General features: G+C 35.3%; 3 protein-coding genes across 4 annotated transcripts in view; 1 reads left to right on the top strand and 2 right to left on the bottom strand.

The window, feature by feature from the left end:
- osp (outspread) overlaps positions 1–12,753 on the bottom strand; it is a 141,167-nt gene extending 128,414 nt beyond the window's left edge. For both annotated transcript variants that reach the window (XM_066285660.1, XM_066285661.1), the window contains exon 1: positions 12,360–12,753. In XM_066285660.1, coding sequence (XP_066141757.1) covers positions 12,360–12,467 — 108 coding nt within the window. In that variant the 5' untranslated portion in view covers positions 12,468–12,753. The remainder of the gene's footprint in view (positions 1–12,359) is intronic.
- A 1,243-nt stretch (positions 12,754–13,996) lies between these two features.
- On the top strand, positions 13,997–16,557 carry Pmi (Transmembrane protein Pmi). Its single transcript, XM_066285450.1, has 4 exons — positions 13,997–14,396; positions 14,670–14,905; positions 15,359–15,471; positions 16,017–16,557. Exons 1-4 carry the CDS (start codon positions 14,368–14,370, stop codon positions 16,191–16,193), a joined length of 555 nt encoding a protein of 184 aa, XP_066141547.1. The 5' UTR covers positions 13,997–14,367; the 3' UTR covers positions 16,194–16,557.
- A 314-nt stretch (positions 16,558–16,871) lies between these two features.
- LOC136340946 (dehydrogenase/reductase SDR family protein 7-like) lies at positions 16,872–20,195 on the bottom strand. Its single transcript, XM_066285442.1, has 3 exons — positions 19,617–20,195; positions 18,550–18,913; positions 16,872–18,365 (listed from the first exon to the last, which is right to left on the bottom strand). The coding sequence occupies exons 1-3, from the start codon at positions 19,785–19,787 to the stop codon at positions 17,884–17,886; spliced, it is 1,017 nt and encodes a 338-aa protein (XP_066141539.1). The 5' UTR covers positions 19,788–20,195; the 3' UTR covers positions 16,872–17,883.
- Between the last annotated feature and the right edge of the window lie 786 nt (positions 20,196–20,981).

Genomic DNA, 20,981 nt, shown 5'->3' with positions numbered 1-20,981 from the left:
TTTTGCAAATAATCACTTAAACAAAGACTATCGAGTTTTGGAAAACCATACTATTTACCGACGAAAGTAAATTTAATATTTTTGGATGTGATAGAAAGGGTCAAGAATGGAGAAAAATTGAACGAAGAGCTCAATCCTCAAAATTTAGTATCAACTGTTAAACATGGAGGAGATAACGTCATAGGTTGGAGTTCAATGTTAACGGATGGGGTTGAAAAATTAGTATTTATCAATAGTACCATGAACCAGCTACAGTATTTAAAAATATTGCAAGGCAATTTGACTCCAACAGTTAATAAACTGGAGCTTGGCAATCGTTGGATATTCCAACAAGGCAACAATCCCAAGCATACAATTCGAGTTCTTTGTGAATGGATCTTACATAATGTATTTAAACAATTGCACACACCTCCTCAGTCGCCTGATTTGAACCCTACAGAACACCTATGAGAGGAATTAGAAAAAAAAATTAGAAGATTAAAAATAACTAACAAATAAACATTAAAAAGCGCTTTAAAAACTTCGTGGACAAAAATGCCCTCTGGCCTCACAGAAAATTTAGTTCTATCAATGCCAAGACGTCTTCAAGCAATGCTTGGCCCAAATGGAGGACGAACCAAAGTTAAAATTGCCAAGGACTTGAAAGTTTCTCGTAGGGCTGTGCAGGATACTCTTTGTCGATTTAAGGCAACTGGGTCCTACGCCAATCGACCTAAATCAGGTCGAAAACGCATGACTTCTAAACGCGAAGATCGATAATTGATCAAGGCCTCATTGGAAGATCCAAAGAAAACATCTTTGCGGCTCGCTGCTCACTTTTCAACGGAAAGTGGAAAAACAATTTCTCCTAGGACAGCAAGGAGACATTGCAACCATATCGGCTTGAAAGGCTGCAAACCTAGAAAAAAGCCTTGAAATACCGGAATTTAACAAAGGAAGATTATTTGGTCTGATGAATCTAACTATCAGGCAAGTTAAACTGAATCCTATTCAGTTTCATATTCATCGTTTTTAGAAAGTAAACATTTTATGACTATCTGAAATTACGAATCTTTCATAATCATTATTGTTATCATTTAAACAGATATTTGGAAACCCCAGAGCTGCTCACGTCAAGCGACGCAAAGAAGAGGAATACAGCTCAGATTGTATTCTGACTACTGCAAAATACAGTGGTGGTAACGTGGTAGTGTGAGGGTGCGTGGCAACTTCGGGAGTGGGCAAAGTAGTGATTTGTGAAGGACGCATGAATTCCGCAAAATACAGAAATATTTTTGAATCGCCCCTTGCACTATTAATTTCGGACCTTTTCGACGACACAAACACGGAAGGACTGCAATTTCAACAGGACAACGCGCCACGCCACAAATCGAAACATACAACGAAATGGTGCGAAGAAAATCGCATCCCTCTTCCAGAATGGCCTGCACAGTTTCCCGATTTTAATCCCATCGAACGCTTCTGGAGATTGTTAAAGCGAAAAACACGAAACCTTACGAGAAACTTTAAAAATCATTTGAAAAGTGGGTTAGTTACAAAGATGGGAAGCGATATCCATAGATGCGTGTAACAAGCTCGAAGACACCATGTCTGACCGTATAGCTGCTGTAATTAAGGCTAAGGGCGGTGCCACAAAATATTAATTTTTGTTTTAATAGAAACTTGCACCTTTTGCGAATAAAAAGAGTTTCATTTGGATTTACCTAGTAGCAAACCAGATACCTGCCGTTGACAAGGGTGCTCAACACATTTGGCCAAGACTATTAATTATAATCAAACACTAAGTACAAACTAATAGATAAATTACATGTAAAAGTGTATGTAGGCCTTCGCGGGCTATAAATTCTTGATTTCTATTTTTTATTTGAACTGGAATGTAAATAAATAATAACGTTTGTTATATTTATGCACTGTTACTAGAGTAGTATTGTTACACAATTGACAAAAGAAAATACATTCATCACTTTATTGATTATATACAATTTACAGGGTGAATGTAGACTTTTGCGACCGTGTCTATGCTCCAGTAAAAAGGCTAAAGGACAAACTATTTTCCCGTGTTATTATTATATTGTCGACTACGTCTCGATAACAAAAAAAAATTGAAAATGCGCAATACCTACGTACGAAGCAAAAAAGTCTTATGTTCTGGTCAAGTGCCTTGTTTACTAACTAACCTCGTATTCATTTAAAATCCGTGTATACGCATGAAGGAATGCACGTCTACACTGAATGAACGGATTTTTATGCAAATTCGTACCGTCCAATTGCAATAAGTGTAAGTGATAAGTAATTTAAATGCAAACAAATTGGCAATAAACGTAATAACCGAAAGTAAAAAATATATTATTCATGTATAGCGCTCGCCGATTATGCACTAGTAGAAAACTTTCAAGAAAACGGTTTGTTAACCTCTGGGGCCAACGATCTTACATACATACGTAATGAGGATATTGCCTATTTGCTGTTTTTAATAATTTTATAAAATCTTATTCGTGCTCCGCGCTCGCCTAATGATATTTCAAATTTATTTTGCTTGTAGGTATTTGAATGGTAATTGAAATAGTGGAAATTTATCAGGTTATTTATTAAAATTGTATGGCCTGTTGTTGCTTGCTTAACCAATCCTCTAGGGCAAAAAGAGTTATAGTTATCTTCGATACCTAGCTAATTAAACAGCAAACACGGTAACAAATTGGTAAATGAGTCAAACTGTCATTAATAATGTATTATCTAGAAATGCTGTTTTGAAGTGGACGGCGGTTAAGCGAAAAACAAAAACAAAAAGTAAAGATAATGACTCGGTCGGACACGTTTGGGAAGGCGTGAGCCCGGGAATCGGTCAATTGCGCGTGCGCACTGACCATGTTGCCGATTTTGTTAATTTTTCCAAGTTTTCACCAATTCCTGAGCAAGGCCCTCTCAAAAAAAAAAAAAAAAAAAAAAAAAAAAAAAAAAAAAAAATTAGGAATGATTTCAGTTCCACTTGAGGCACGCCCTGTTAAGCTTTGAAAGCTTCACGTAGTTGACCTCATCGAAAGCGGATCGGTTATACTCTTCATGTGGGAAGGAAACTTAATTACTTTGAAACGGCGACAATTCACAATATACACTCTTTCAAAACCACACCTTGCCCGACACCTTGTAATAGACATTTTTCCATTAATATTATATTTATGCGATAAAAAACGTCGAGTCATTAGGATTAGATTCGGCAAATTGTTTTCTGCCTCTAATCGGTGGAAGTGCATCATTTTACGAAACTGTGTCAAGGATTCACCGGCAAAAATTTTTTTTGTAACGCTCACTTCGAAGACTGTTACCTGCCTACACACGAAACAGATAGTCTGTCTTTTTGTGGGTTTCTTTAACTGTATTCTAAACTTGAGAAGGTGTCGAGACGTAATTCTTATTACTAAGCTGTATAATGATTACTCTTTTAGCCAGTGGCGGATGTACAAGCGTAAACGGATCGTGAACCAAAGCAAATTCATGCGGGCCTGAACACGCAGTTGCCATACAATGTCTTCAGATCCAGCAATTATCCAAATTAATGCATCTTCCATTAAATGTTTTTGTAGTTGCTGATTCTTACTTGAGAATTGTGTTCACTAAGCCCCTGCACTTTACTGCATTAAAAGCTGTGTTATGTATGTACGTCCCTCTTTCTCGTTGAATAAAATGAATATTTTTGAAGCTACAGGGAACCTTTTGGTGCAGCCCTCAATGCACTTCACATTGACCTCATATCCCCCCCTCTTGTTATTTTAAAGTTATAAACAATCACGTTTTTTCCCACTTTGACAATCTCACTCTGCTACTAAGAACGCCCCTGATTCTCACATTGATTTCCACAACTTGAATTTATGCTCTTTCAATATTTGTGAAAATTGATGGTATCTTTCGTTTCTTAGAACTTCTAGGATTAATTTTCCAAATTTAGTAAGATTTATAAGCTGTAAGTATGCATGGACTCTGAAAAGGAGGAATCGAGAGAGCAACCATTGTGGTCGATCTAATGCTCAATATCTGGTCGATTAAAATACGAGCTCAATATGTTGGGGACTTTAAGTTATTGGTTTTTTGTTATGAATTTGTATTTTATCCCTTAAGTTGCACCCATGTAGGGCGATACTTATTCTGAGAATATCATCTAGGGTGCCAGACCACATGGCCCATCAGTCCAAAACTAAGGGTACGTTTTGGCTAGGGAATATGCTATTAGTCAAAGGAAGCTTTCTCGGTCGGGACTATTGCCATGATGGGCAATTTGTTGGGTCTGCAATATTCCCAGAAATGCGACTAGTATAGATATTCCCCAGATGGCCGCGATTTATGGAATCCGGCGTAGCCATAGCCCGTAAGGGTTCTTGGTGGTGTTACGCCCCCCTGGTTGAAATTCCTGGGGTTTAGTACTTAAGGGATAATCGAAGTAATTTGTCTCTTTTTTTTCTTCTCTTCGTGTGGAAGCTGAGTCGGTGTCGGGATGTGATCGAAATCATAGTGTGTAACCCGCCCAATTAAGCATTCTCCCTCTTCCTATTTAGACCAAAACTCTTTCATTATTTGATATAAGTGCAAGTTAAATACAGTTCATTTTATGTAAACCAAATTGACGTTTTCGTGGTTTCATTTATCGAAGGAACCCCTTAACACAATACGTTACTTTTAATGGACCATAATAACCAATTATCTCGCTAATTTAAACACTATACTCGGGAAATTAATCAAATTTTACTAACTTTTACTTTCAAAAGGAGGAAATTCTTTTCTACCTAATGTAAGCCTTCATGAGCCTGCGTACAATCACTGCTCAGAGTCTTAGTTCGCTAAGTAGCTTTTCCTAAAAATACCTGACCGGAATATCTAGTCATCACCAAAAACTTCATATATTGCATTCGAGAACTGAACCAAATTTGATTAATTGTTATTCTGGAAAGGAACAATCCGAGAGAGCTGATGTAAGTCAGAAGATTAACTCATTTTTTGTTTTTAATTCCACAGTACTAAAAAAGAGTGTTGATGCGCTCTGGTTTTATCTGGCTCCAAAATCATACTTCTCAAATTACATAGAACCTGTCTTACAGCCAGTGGTGGATTCCGAGGAAAGCAAATAGGGCCGGGCATAGTACCGAACCGTCCGGCTATTCGTCCGCCACTGGTTTTGCGGTAATTTTATCTGCTTTTGGCAGTAATAAATTTTAAATTGCACGATTAACCGTAAAACTAGACCACAACCTTACCATCGTTAACGATGCCACGACTATTGCCCCACGGTGGATTAAGGCTTGAGGCACAAACAATAAATACAATGAGCAAATATTAGCACGAGATAAGATAAATGACACCTGAGAGTCAAGTTTAAGCACTAACGCACTTAGCCATAAAAGTAGATCTAGTACCACTGACCAACCCCGTTCAAACGAGTTGAAATGGACGAGAGTTCTCGGTTATAAATTTTAGTAAAATGTCGGAAAAGATGTTAAAAATCACAGCAAAACTAATGTTCAAGTTCAATTCAGATCGAGGAACCAACATGCTTTCCCTTTAACATCGGGCGATTTGTTCAAGATCATTAGTATTAGACAAATACCAATTTTGGTTCCGTTACCTCGGCTGAAGTGCGACATATTAAAGAGGAAATGTATTTCCTTACTTTTAAGAAATATGACAGTATTTTAATGCATATTAGCTTTAGCAAGTACGCATGAACAAACTACAGACGCGCCAAGTTACCAAAGCTTATATGGGCATACTTTTTGTGGTGGCAAAGTAGGTACTTCGCTTCTTTTGCAAGCCGAATCACCTTCAAAGTCAGTCAAACATTTTTTTCTTAATTTGAGGTAGACGTAAATGGCGGTGATATTGAACTGGCTGGTCTGGTAATCGATCGACGGCCCAGTTCATCTGTGTGTTGAAGCCGAGGTCTTAGGTTGATTATTAAAATATTCCATTACAGGAGCCATTATAGCGGGCCGGTTTTTCGAAAGTATCGATTAAAAAACAGCTAAACTGACTTATATGTCGAGGCGAATGTTTCGAGAGGAGAACTCGGAAAGAAAAGAATTTTAAGCGATTTTATCATTTAAATTTTATCCATCTCTACGACGTTCGATAACCATGAAAGACACGATAAAAAATGTTATAACCGACCAAAAAGTTTTGACTATCAGTATTGTGGGTGTACAAAGCGGCAACATTTTTTATTGTAAAAACAACATTGTGCGCAGAGCTCGCCCGAGCCTGTTGCGTCGCTCCGACCATCGTAGCCTCGCGCAGTAAAGTACTTTCCTCGTGCGGTAATAACTACCTATAGAGGACTGACAAAAGATTATGTCCACGAATAAAGTTCATTCGTATTTAGCGAAACGCGTACTCCTTCCGAGCCGTGGTGCGTACAATGTTTTACGCACAAATGATAGACAGATTTTTAACCTTCCACAGGAAAGTAAAATTATCTCATGCCTAAACATTGAATTAATGACTAAAAAATAGTAGCTCGTTTATCTTACTTTAGGGTCCATTGGGGTTGGTAACGGCAAAAATGGCACACCTCCCGCCAATTGCAAATTTGTTATTTCTGCTATAGAAACTAAGACACTTCGTTCGTTTTTCAAACCGTTTCACTCCACTTGGGTATAGAGTACTTTACCACGCCTAATACTGAAAAGAAAATCAGCCGCACCCTGTGCGGTAAGGTATTTCCTCGTACGCTCAAATTAATGCACTAGAGCGCACTTTCCAGAACGCGTGGAAGAGAATTAATAAACAAGTTGAAATACTCATATTGATGACTCTTATCAAGGTAGTATTCAGTTAATTTATTCAGGACACTTGATTGAATATTTAACACGGTTAAAAAAGCGATGTAATCGAATCCCTGCGGATTTGTCACATTCTTTAGTTTACATCCTTCATTAGGATTTTCCTTGCTCATCACAAAGGTAAGCAGAGAAAAATATGACATCTTGATCTGGTCGTCACCTATTCGTCTTTAAAATTATGATGTATTTTTCCTAACAATCCTATATTGTATGAAATTAAGAACCTCTTTTTTCAATCCGTATCCACACACGATTCTTCTTTCGTATTAAATATCTCAAATATCCACTGGTTAAGTCTCCATGTTCAGTCGAAGATAAAAGGGGGGCAATAATTTTACAACTGTTAAGAAAAAAACTAAAGGCTGCTACCCCGTCTGGGGCTACACGTTTTTATGAATGTTTATGACTGAAATTCCAACTGGTGGCAGGCAATAAAAGTGAAGTTGAGGCCTAAGTGACTCTATATGTATCATAAATAAGCTCTTTAACTCTGATTTTTAAAGTAGAGATGCGATATTTGAAATAGATAAATGCGTGTTTAAATGGGCGGGTAGTGAACTGAAAAGTGTGGTTTCCGAATTAAACTAGCTATGGCTACGACACATTAATGAATTTAATAGCAATATTTGTTATGGTCATCTCTGTGAACTTGGAAGCTCCATGAAGTCAATCTTACGCTCATATCATCCCAAAACAATCTTGGAAACAATTAACCCTTTTCTTACGTACGCACTACGCGTATAAAGACAACCAAAAATACCGTGCGACTCTAAATTGTAGCCACCCCTCCCCTCTCTCGCCCTCTTCATTTTTTTACAAATTATAATTTTTTAATTATTTTCAAAATTATCATTTCGACAAAATAAAATATTGAAAAGCACCATGAAATAGGATAGAAAATACTATCGTTTGACGTTTGTTTATTGTTTTAAATATTGCTTACGTAGGCCCATTTTGAGCCGCACGGTATACGTTTGTCTAGTGTGTACTACTGAGCCCACCAGGCGGTACATCAAAGAATCTACGTTCGCTCGATGCAGTCTGCAATGTGTACGTGTACTTGAAGAGAGCCTTCGCTATGGAGTGGACGAATACTCGAGTTTTACATCTAATTGACTTGTATAAAGCTCGTGAATGTCTTGGGAATCTACGATATGATAATTATAAAAATAAAATATAAGAAGTCTGTTACTTCCATTGATCAGTGAAATCACTGTCGAACGAAAGAATAAGTGCGGAAACGCACACGAAAGAATACGTTCGGTCGTTATACGTATACAGTGTATCCGAGATAAAGATGTCCAGCACGCGGACTTCGGAAACGGTAATGGATACAGGCTTGGTTACATGAGGAGAAAAGTTGAGGATTGAAGCGAATAGTTCTAGTTTTTCAGTGATTTCAAAAAAAAATAAAATTTCGAATTTCTTTTTATGTAGCGAATAAATAAACCTAAAACTACTTTTCCATTGTAGTTTTTTATCGGCTTCAACATGACAGTCTTAATTTCATTCCATGATAATTGGTCTACCAAACATGAACATCAACTTGTTTTTTCTACATACATTTTTTTGTTGATTTTAAGGCAACTTTTGGTTATAAATTGATCGATGCCTCACACTTAGAAATTTCCACTCAAGTCGTCAATTAATTGCACAACTCACAAACTCCTTCCTAGAATACACGCCGTGGATTATATCCAGTACATTGTTCTGACATATGGCCTTAAATTCCATTAAAATTCCTTAAAATGGTCACCCTGATAGGAAATGCATAGCACTTTCTGGGCCATTTTGTGTTAAGGAACACTTGAAAGCTGCTACTGTATTTTTTTCATTTCCTAGTTCTGAACAATTCTTCTTTAAATTGTTCCTGTGAATGCCCTTGCCTTTACATCACTTTTCTCTGGAAACTATTCTCTTGATGATGTTCGCAGTAAGAGGCCGATAAGGACGTTTTGCAAGAGACTCACTACCTTGGATATTACTACCTTAGATTTGCCTCAAATTGAGCCAAAATCGTGGCATAAATTTAAAAAAAAGGTTGATGCGTCAAACCAGCTACACATGCCTCATAAGAGCGCACAACGAAGCCGAAGCCACGTGCAACAGCACCCAACAGAAGAGATTCAAACCTCGGACCCCAAAGCAGACGTATCACTCAAAGTTCAATCCCGTTTTGAATTCTGTATCTTTCACTTCGTTAGTTAAATTAAATTTTTGTGAAGTGTGAATGCGAAATCCCTGATTACTTCAAAGACCGAGCAGGGGCCAATACATGGCATTGTTCGGATATACCTAGTTCTTAACTGTATAAACATGGAAAAAGTATCAGGACAAGCAATAGCGAGTTCGTTCCAGATTTCTCCCTTTCTTAAGCCTATTCTATATCAAATACACGTTTTGTCATTAGCCATAGTTATAGTTTCTTGATTTTAGCAATGTCTTTAAGAGAGAAAAACAAGCATCTCAGGTTATTCGGCGAATGTAGAGTTTCTCAAACGCTAAATTTCGAAATTAATGACATGACCTCGTGCGTTCCCATTCAGTTTCATTGATTCTACTTGGATCAAGATCAACAGGATCTTTTCCAAGTAGAAATTAGATTAAAAAATGATGAAGACAGTTTGTCAGAGTTTTGTAGAATTAGAGTTTCTTTCTGCAATTAGAGTTTCTATGAAAAAAGGAATCGGATCTGCGGTTGGATATCGAATCCAATTTTCATGCGGTTACTCCTCGAGCAAAACGTTAATATCCGATTATCTCAAGAAGGAAAACGATAATGTCGCGATTTTCTTTAATGTAAATATAAAACCGCTCAACCTCAACCTCAACTTGCTACCCACCATCATAGCCTTGTTTCCGAACTGTTAGATTGCTTAATAACAATATTAAGATCTGATTTAGTTTTTTTGACAAATTCAATTCGCTTACGCATGCGAATTTCGATCTATCAAATATTGACACATTTTAAATCTCAGAATTTGTTGAAGAACGATGTCCTTACACCGTTTAAAAGTTTTTGGCATCCTCAACATTACAAATATTAATCCGAATTCAAAAATTGCAAAAAATATAACGCTAGACATAACACTTTATTACACGTAAATATAAGCTTTTCCCCGAACACAGAAAATCGGAGAGATGGCAATTACTCTGATCAGTTGTCTTGTAATGTCCATTTCATAACGTCCTTTCCAGATTTTTGCCTCGTCACGGCGGCAAGGAGCGCCGTGGTTTTAAACAATTCCGATACTCGTGTGGAGAGCATGACGAAAACATTACGCCCGATATGAGTGGGCCTACGTTAGTCGCGTTAGACCGAAATTACGTCATGGACGCAGGAAAGAAAGAGAGCAATAGAGTTAGGACCAAAAATATTCGGACACTAGCTAAACATTTGCAACACACGATATTTCAGATTTAAAAATTGAAAATTAAAAAACTATTTTTTATAATGATTTATGAAATCATTTACAACAAGAGATAATCAAATCATTTACAAGCATAGATTTAATATCGTAAATAAACCAAACAAAGAAAAAAATTCTTGAGTTATGAAAAAATAGTTACAATAAACGGAGCCAAAAATATTCCGACGATTTCGTTATAGAATATTTTAAGAAAAGTGCAAATAAATTTTAGCACTTTGTATATGATCCATTTCGTTCAATGACACTTCTTAAATGATTAGACATCGGATTTTTTTAACTCAGTATCAATTTTATACCCGTATTCTTGTCTGCCAGCTTCAAAGCTGTCTTACAATAATAATAATTTCGTGTTTCTGGTCTGCATTTCCAGAAATGCCAGAAGTGCTCAATGGGGTTGAGATCTGGAGACTGTGCTGAAGTTTTGATCACGTTTGGGCAATTGATGAGTAGCCATTCTTTTACTTCCTTGTGCTATATTTAAGATCGTTATCTTGATAAGGTTCAAATTTATATATAATGTCCATGTTCTCGGCACTGGATCGAAAGTTTTGTTTTCAAAGATTTAAATAATGCATTTTATCAATATTTCTTTCGATAAATCCCAATTTCTCGACTCTTGCACTCGATATACAACCCCATACCATAACAGACTATGCTGGACATAAGTGTTTGCCTTTTAAAACTTCATTTGCTTTTCTCCAAATTCTTGGGCATCCGTCTGAGCTAAAAACGTTAAATTTGGTTTCTTTGCAGAAAATTACATCTCACCACTAATCTTTTTTTAATACATATCTGGAGGCAAATTTTAGCCGAATGTTCTTATTGTTCTGCGATAGCCACAGTTTTTTCTTGCTATTCTGCCATAATAGCCATGGGAATGAACGCAACGGCGTATTGTTTAAGGTGCACCTTTTTTTCACTACGTTGTCCTAAGTACGTTTGCAGTTTTGGAGCACTAATTTAGGGATTTTGTTGAATTTTCGCATAATAAAACGTTGGTCCCTTACATTCAACAGATTTAAATGGTCTGTTTGTGTAATAAAATCGAGTATGGCTTCATTTTTATATCGCGAAATAAATCTCAAACTGCACTTTTGCTTAATTTCGGCATGGAGGCAGTTTTACTGTAGGAGCAACGTTCTTCAAAATAAAGCACCACTAACTGCCTTATATCACAATTGTCTATTGAAAAAAAACATTTCGAGTATGGCAAAGGCTGAAATCAAGCCTTAGCTTGTGGGTGTGTGTGAATGATTTTACTCTCACTTGAAAATTTTTATGGGCACTCTACTATCCCCAAGAGTGAACCCTAGCTGTCCATTGACAAGTATGCCGCAGATAACGCAAACTCTATATATGTTAAGGGAGTTTCTTGTATATGGGTAATATTAATGAACACTTATATTATTTGTTTGTTAATCACTGGAGGTTCACTTAAGAGTTAGTCAACCATCTAACGACTCATAGTTTTCGCAGTTGCTTAATTCGATTTTGGTAGATAATCGGTACTCCCAAAATTATATACAGAGAGAACAGGAAGAGATTTCATCCAAGGAGGGAACTAACCTGAACTGTGATGTTGATGTCAACATTATTAGTGGTCAGTACTAGTTAGTAAGTAGTAAATATAGTAGCTAGTGAGGAGCATAATGAGAATGAGTTTGTTCTTGATTAAAAATTTGATTTTTTGTCATTTCACTACCTTATATAGGTCTCAAATGGGATTATGGGAAGCCATGATCAAATATGCAGTTTTGTTAATATCTTGAGTAGAGTTCAACCCTCTTAGTACAAACCACTCTTACTTCAAACCGTTAAGAAACAACTAATAAACACTGCAATAAATAAGCTTCTCTCTTCTTCATGACAGCATGGTCAAGGTTGGACATTTAGTTACCTCATGGATGAGAATGTGTTATTTACATTAACAGTCCACTTCTTGACTCTCACTTACCAATGCTGTCATGTGTAATGTAATGTAGAGATTTGGAAAAAATGTTAAGCATAAAATTCTTTATTTAATGGCCAATAAAAATACAGAACGATTAGACCAGTCAATTATCTCTATTGCAGCTACACTTTTGAGAAGAAAATTAGGACTTACCCGATTACATTCCAGAGCCTCGGCAGAGTGCTCTTCCTTTTGTCGAAAGCAGTTTGAGCATTTCGATTTGTGGAAAATATTGGGGGTGAATTTCTTGCACTGTGACATGATGCACTACACTTAAACTGAGTGGTAATTAACAATCGGATTTAATTAATCGTTCATAAACACCGTTAGGGCATACATCGAAAAGTCAGCCCCGGCCATCGTCCAGCCAAAACAAAAGTACAACACTTGTCACGGCAGTCTCGAAAATAAACAAACGAGCGGAATGCGACGTCGCCAAACCTCCTCGTGCCTCAATCCACGGACGGTTCAACTCGAACTAACTAAAAACTCTTGTCCGGTTGCGAATGTGAACGAATCAGGTTGTGTCGTCAGAACGAAAAACGTGAAGCCGGAGAAGCGAAGATTGGCGCGGCAGTACCAACGGGACGCGGGAACGTTGACGTTTCAAACATCAATCAGATGGTTCTTTAGGTTCTCGAACAGGCATTAGGACAATCACACATATAGGCAACACCAAATACTACTTTGAGTTATAATTATTTCGATATTCCATGGCAAGTGTATGCATTGCAACTGACAGGATGTTATGCCCGCGATCCCTTAGCAGACGAAAGTTCAATTGGCTCTTTCAATTAATAAATATAAAATAAGTTGAAATAAATATTTAGCGGTTTACAGAAGTATAATAAATACAAAAAGAGCCATATTTAACTACTATGTATTTGTTCTGTATGATCGAGCACTCAGCATTCATAAGTCCAATGGTACGTCAGTACGCACGGCATATGTGATGTCACACGAGATTTACAGTAGTGCTGTTTAGTAAACTGCTTGGAGATATACATATAGCCTAAATCAAGTAAATTTAAAGATATATGGCGCAAAGCATGGAATATATTGGTAAGTAATCTACAGCATCCCAAAGATCCACATTTCATAACCAACACAACAAATTTTATATCACAATGGAACCTTTACAAAGATTCACCTCTTGCTAACCTCTAATTCATAGAATTGAATCCGGTCATCCTGGCATTGTTGCCATATCCGCTTCCATTACCTATTCCTAAATTCAGGCAATTTCCCCCTTAAGCTATAAAAGAATCGCTTACAAATCTTAACGGACAGGAGATTTAAAGATTGTCTCTTAACTAACCTTTAATTTCAAGACTTCATCTTCTGAAAGAATTTATATTTACTATCTTGATATAACTGAAATTTGCTATTTTTCCAATTAAAATCTGAAACATTTTTTAGGAACTTTAGTGCAAAACGCACCATTTTACATAGAAAGTCTCATCAAAGATCATATAAATATGGTAAAATTGTACATTCTTTATTAACCATAAAATATCAAAATCGTTTTACCTCTGTATTTCGTAATTTGTCACCATTTTGTTATCTTTTTTTTGGATTTTTTTGAACCATTTCAAGCCTTTATGTGAGCATTAACTACAAACTTTATTGACTCCTTGAAGAATCATTTCCCATTTATATTAGCTTATCCGCGCTTCGAAAAATTTAGGTTATTTTTGCTTGAGAATGCAATGTTGCCATTACATTGTTATTCATGGCTTATTATTTTAATGTCTTTACTTCCTATTTCGGTTTTTTTATTGATTTTTTTGACTTTTAAATATGCCAAAAAAAGAGTGATTTTAATCTGAAACCATTTTAAAATTCTTTTCTTATATCTAATACTTGAGAATTGTTTCCGCTTTGCAGCTTGAAGCAACTAATTCAATGTGTTCACAATTCGTGATTAATAAAATAGACAAGTCCTAATCTAGACTTCATAAGTCACAATACAAAAACAATATCATAAAGGCGTTGATAGTTACTTTTGCACCGTGGAATCTGAACTAGTATAGAACCGGAAAACCGCAATCCTGAAATATTTAAATTCAGATTGAAATAATTAAATAGTCAAGACTGCACACGGTTCAGTTTTCTTTTGTATTTTGTTCTAATTCTTTTTTGTTGATACCTGCATAGAAACATGGATGGTGGTGGAGATAGATCACTAGAGTAAGTACCATAAAATACTTCATTTCTTCCCTTATGAAATTAATTTGTTTAGTTTTGTTGTAAATATGTTCTATATGTTAAGTGAGTTTGATGTTCGATACATTTGAAAGCACATTATTCATTCCTACTTCTTTATTTGGAAATAAGGCATCACACTAAAACATACAAAGTAAACTAGAATTATAAAAATAAAATCAATGTATTTACACATTAATATATTTTAATATACCACAAAAACTTACTGAAATTAAAAAAGACATTTTCTATTTTTAGGCAGTATAGAGATGTATATATAGAACCAAGAGGGCTTGCCATTATTAAGGAAATATATGATGCTCCTGAATACCATGAACTTTTTGTTGTACAACTGGAGAAAGCTCTTTCAGCCTGTTGCACCTATATAATTATAGAGCCAACTGACATAGGAGATGAAACTGCAAGGTGGATAGCTGCAGGCAATGTTTTGCACAAAATGACTGTTGTCAGTGGGCTTTCTAGTATAGTAGCAAGTAAGCGTATTTTCTTAGTCATAAAAATCTTTATACTAAATTTTTATTGAAAAAAAATACTAATAAACATACTATACAATGCTTTAATAAGTTATTGAGCAACATTCAAATCAACTAAATAATATTTAGGATATTTACTCATTATGTGCTTTGTAACATTAATAACCATCTTTTAATAGGGCTTGCTGTATCCCTAAAGTTATTAATTTTCAGATCAGAGTGTATGCATGCATATTGACTGGGCTAATACTTTTCCACATGTATTTGACCTGATTGCCTCTGTGAGAAATATATTAACAATATGGATCGATTGATTAATTGATTCAAAATAATAGTTGATACTTTGATCTGATCTGGACGTACTTTCTCAAGTTTCCACCTTCTGATTTCTTCTTTTTCCACATGAAATGATTTATGAATAAAATTAGAAATTAATTATCTACTTATTTTCAGGTTTTGTGTGGCCTAAAAATATGGTGGTTCAACTGCCTCTCACCATACTTTCAGTATTATTGACAGGTTTATACACGGTAGCTTGGGAATTTGATCATTGCGTCAATTATCAAGTTAGTATTAAAGGTTCCAATTGGAAGAACCAATATGAAACAGACCTAATATGCCAGTAGAGTAATTTATTATAGGAAAAGAGTTACTTCCCCCTGTAAAACTCAACGTAAAAAAAAATTAAAAAATTATATGAGAACAAAATATGTGAGCGCAACTCTTTTCTTTTTTTTTAGCTCTTATGTGTTTCACCATAAAGCTTATTTTAGATTATTTAATTTTATGAACAGCTTCTATAACAGAAAGAACATACATGCAAAAATAAGTACTCTCAATAAATTTGAAATTATATATCAAAACATACTGCTGTATAATTTTAAATTATGGAAAATCCTATTTGAGAATGCGTGGCGGATCTAGTGGTAAGTGGATTTTCAAGCATAGCTCCAAAATTCTCGTTTATATCTGAACAATGCTGGTCAGTATTTCCTACAAGAAATTAAATAAATTAAGACTTGAAGAAATTGAATAATAATCTAAAACAAGCTTATTTGGTTTACTTTCAAAATTAGTTCCGATAATATTTGAAAACTTGTAACAATTTCAGATTGAAAGAGATGCAAAAGTAATAAGCAGCATTCCAGTTCCACGAGACGTCCTTACTACTTCACATCCAGTAGTTTTAGTTCGAAAAAGTCATACGCGTAGAAAAATTTTGCATCGTACTGTTTCTGCTGTCGCTGCTGCAATCTGTGCTTATAGGTTTTATGTTTGGGTCAAATAATTTTTATTGTAGTGTCAAAGTTTATTGTAGCAGTTCAACGTTGAAAACAGTACAAATAATTATTGATGGTCTTACGTGTGATGTGCGATCAATTATACTTAAATTCAAGTATACATTTGTAAGGTGGTATTCTTGTCTTGGTATCTGATTGTTTTAGTATAAAAGACCACAAAAATTATTGTAATGTCTACAGAAAATCTGTAACGTGTTCGTTTGTCCTTTGAGGAATCTGTTTTTATAAGTTCCTTTTACCGATACTTAAATTTCAGAGACTATATTGCCCAAAGAGAGCACATGATAGTTTTAGAGGTTTACTGACTTGTATTTCAAAAAATAGAAATAATATAGTGTGAATAGAGAACAATATTGTGTTTTTTTTAATTTCATTTCCATTATACTTTAACCCTGTTACAGGTAACGTGAACTTTTAAAAAGGAAGTCCCATTTCAAGCCAAGATTATAATTGTTCCAACTAATTGCGGTTTATCATGTACGTGCACATTTGGTCATCCTTTGTATGGAATTCAGTCTGGGATCCCTAAGATCCATTAAGAAAAGTGTTTTTTATATCAAAATTGTATAGCGCACTGCATTAGAGGTCGGGACAACCATCTCTTATTGATCTTTGCTGACCATGCAATGTGTAAAGTTTATCGTAAGTATAAAGTAAAACAACTATTTTAGTGAAAATATTTTATTATCATAATATACATTATCGTTGAAAACAGATACATATATACATATATAAACTTGGAACGTTAAGTTCGTCCACCCAAAGCCCTCTAAAAATAAATAACCAGTTTTTATTTATTTTTTTCTATCCACCATTTTTTCCCACATGTACAGTGTTTAGGATCTTCGTAGAGTTTAAAGTTTTGTAAGAGTCGCGTCAGAGCAATGTTTTACGGTATATCAAAATCTTTCAATGATGAAACACCAAAGATTTTCACAACTCGACAGAATCAAGAGTTGTATAAGTGTTAGGATTTCTACCGAATAACCCGGTACCCATCAAATCAGCTGACGCAACTTTCACTAAGAATTTCAAAATTTTGCATTATTATCTGTTGAGACGATACTGGATAAACTCCTGGTCATGTGATAAAGATTGGCAGCAAAAAAAACGACAATTACCTGATTTACCGCTTTGCAAATAATAAAAATAGAGCAGCAATCTTTTGCATATATGCGTGTCTCTGATATATAGATAATTCTGTTAACCCATAATTAAATAACAAAGCAACAATAAATTCAAAACATTTTTTTTCAAAATTCCCCCCTACTAAGAGATACTATACAATATAAAACACCTTCGAATTAAATAATAGCTACAACTCAACCGCACAAATTGTTATTTATTTCATTTTATTTGGGAATAACGCATAACACTTCAATAAGGGTTGTTAGAAAAGTGAAACTTATCTGAACAATAAATATCCCTTAACGCAGTATATTTTTCCTAAATTGAGAAGACGATGACAAATTTATCACTGGAACGTTAACCAAAAGTTTTCGTGTGAGCCCCTTAGTAAAGGATAATTGCTATTCTTAGTTAATTTTAATTGAGAACAGTGTGCAGTTCTATCGTTACAACAACCTCTGCTTGTGTATTTGGGGTTATTCCCAAATAAAGTAAAGAATAAACAATCTGCCTTGAATATATAGAACCTTTTAACATAAATCAGACACATTAGTTATTTTTCTCGACGTTATTAAAATTACCAGTTAAATCTTTAAGACTGCTTTTCTTGGCTCTTCGTTCCATCACCAGAAAATAGAGGAATGGTAAATATCTCCGTAAAAAAATTGCAATTTTCGGTAGTAAACTACTGATAATCATCTCCTTTTTTTTCGTTACAACACCCTTTACGATTTCTTCTGCAACTTCCTCGGGTGAATACCCCGACTCCGTGGTGGCGTCTAACTGACCATGGGCTTTACCGCTTCCCGTTAGAGCGTTCATTGACAACTGGGTTTTAATGTACCCAGGAATGACAACAGTAACAAAAATATTTTCGGCAGCTACTTCGGCCCTTAAAGAGTCACTGAATGCATTTAGTGCGTGTTTTGAGGCACTATACGCTGATCTATCTGGTAGCGCAACCAGTCCTTGCACTGAACTAATGAATACTATGTGACCTTGCTTCTTCTTCAACATATCCCGGAGAATGGCTGGAAATTCAAATTTTTAAATCAAGAAGTCGTCTAACACACATGATCAATAGAGAACTATAATATGTATCAACACAAGTCAGATAATAATTTTGTGGTGCTTTATGAGTGTTATTTATTTAGCAATTTTTGTGCACATTAATTAATTTGAATTATCAGTCTTAATACATATGGTTTTTCTTACCCTTTGTTAATGATATTGTACCAAAATAATTCACAGCCATAATTTTCTCATCAACTTCTATTGAAGTATCAATAACTCTACCTCTATGAGATCTTCCTCCATTATTTATTAAAATGTCTATTTTGCCCGTGATGGAAAGTATTTTGTCCACATGATTGCCAAAATCTTTGAATTCAGCTAAATCTAATGGAATGATAATCGGTGCATGGGTCTTGTCTTTACACTGAGAATGAAGTAAATCAGTCCTAACTCTTTCTAGCTCTTGGCGACGTCTGGAACATAGCACAACTTGAGCGCCATACTTGTAAAATTCATGGGCAAGTGCTTCCCCCAAACCAGAACTAGCTCCAGTTATTACAACAACCTACGGATAAATTAAAGTAACTGCTGTGTTGTAGTTTAAAAGAATGTTAAAATAACCATGAGACATCAGTTTAATAAAAAAAAAACAGATATAAATACTGTACATCCTCCTTGATCTCAACTAATAATAGTATTGTTTGATTTGGATTAGAAAATATTTCAGATTATCCTAAAGAACAACAATCAGTTTGACAATACCTGCAGTCAAAACATAAGCTTGACAGGTGGTGTTTTTTAAATTAAATATTGAAAACAAAAGAACTTAACATTTTAAATAAATATACAGGGTGTCTCACATTTTTTTGGCCAGCTAATAATAATTTAAGTTTGGGGAGTTAGAATATGGAAGCAAATGCAAAACATGTTTATTACAACTAGATTTATAGAATATAATCACTGTCATTGTTAGATCGTCATAAATCACTTAAGTAGTCATAATAATTTTTTGTCAAAAGATGACCTTTGTAGTTTTTTTATTTTCATCATAGATGGATGTGCATTGACAACTTTTTTTAAATATACAGGGTGTATTTGCTTGAAAAAAGTTATGTGGGCCAGTGGCTAATTGTAGTAACTATAAAATTTCTTTCTTCCGCTAATTTTTTAAAAATTCTGGAGACAATGTTTGGTGTAAAAATTTGCTGACACAATCAACTAATAAATTGAACTTAAAGACTCCAACTAATCTCCTTGATGTTTCTCACCTTTCCTGCAAGTTCATTGTATCCTTTCTTGAGCCAAGCCGCACTGAAAACTTTAAACATAATCCATGGCATTGTAACAGCCAAACTTATTGGTCCCACAACATTGAAACTGGTAAGCATAGCTTTGAATTCACTCATCTTGTTTTTAAAAGCGAGTTTTAATATAAACATAAGTAAGTGCTTTTAGTTTTTCCATCAATCGCTTTATGCAAAATCAAATCAATTACATATCATATATTGATAATCTTTATCGCTACTCTAATGATTAACGAGCAGTTTTTTTTTAATGGCGTAGTAAAACTCACATTACCTCTCTAAAATACTCAATTACGGTGAAGGTAATCAAAAACGTATGTTAATGGTGATTTTCCGTCTAAAATATTAATAACTGTTCGTTCAATAACTCAAGTATATGTTTTTATCATGATCTTTGTTTATATTTGTTTGATTTATGGTTTGCAATTCTGACAACGAACGTCAGATTTTGATGTTGAGGCGTTTTAGTGCACCTCAACGTCAACTCGCAACGTCAAATCAACGTCAACCTCAACTTGCATGCAGTAAGTAGAACAGTGAGTATTAGGATTACCAATGAGAATAAACATGTCCTCAACTAACAACTGGAATATCAGGACATGTAGTGACAAGTTCATCTATTATCAATTGTCAGTAAGATTATGTCACTACTGGGAGAGCTCCCTACGGGATTGGTTTTAGTTCCCAGATTATGGAGTTCAGACGCATCCGGTAAATGTTCGCTCTTTATATCTTCCAACACATGGATTTGGTTGAATTAGGTTTCCAAATAGAAGTAGTTTCCGCACATTTACATTATCACGAGATAAATCTTCGAAAGAGCCGGAAGTGTGGGATTCACCGAGGACCTTACGCACTAAAAATCTCCGAAATGAATCCTTTCCTGCAGGGCCCTTTTTCTCTGGCCCTGAACTGTTCCTGAGAGAAACTATATTCGTCAGTGTCAGAAAAGATTTTCCTTTTGCTGCTAGTCTCTGTTGTTTCACCTTTCCCCTGGTTTTTTGTTGAGTTATTTGTTACACGAGGATAGAATGGGTGGTTTTTTTGTAGAAATGTATAAGGTCGTTCTTTGCCTGCGCGAGTACGCATCCATTTGCTGACCATGCCCGACGTCGCTCTACTTCAGAGATCAGGCGGAAACTAACTAGACCAACGCAATCCGCGGCCGAGTAAATGTATATCGCTTTAAAGTGAACTATAACATGCAATTTGTATTATTGCTTCTATATCGCAGTTCAGTCACAGAAGGTACTAGAAAGTTAACGCTTGGCCCACGAAAAGCTTATTTCTACGATAGTGTCTACCGTCTAAAACCCAACTGATGTAGGA

This window comes from Euwallacea fornicatus, chromosome 9, assembly GCF_040115645.1.
Source record: "Euwallacea fornicatus isolate EFF26 chromosome 9, ASM4011564v1, whole genome shotgun sequence".
NCBI lineage: Eukaryota > Metazoa > Arthropoda > Insecta > Coleoptera > Curculionidae > Euwallacea > Euwallacea fornicatus.
This window is presented reverse-complemented; position numbering and strand designations above follow the sequence as displayed.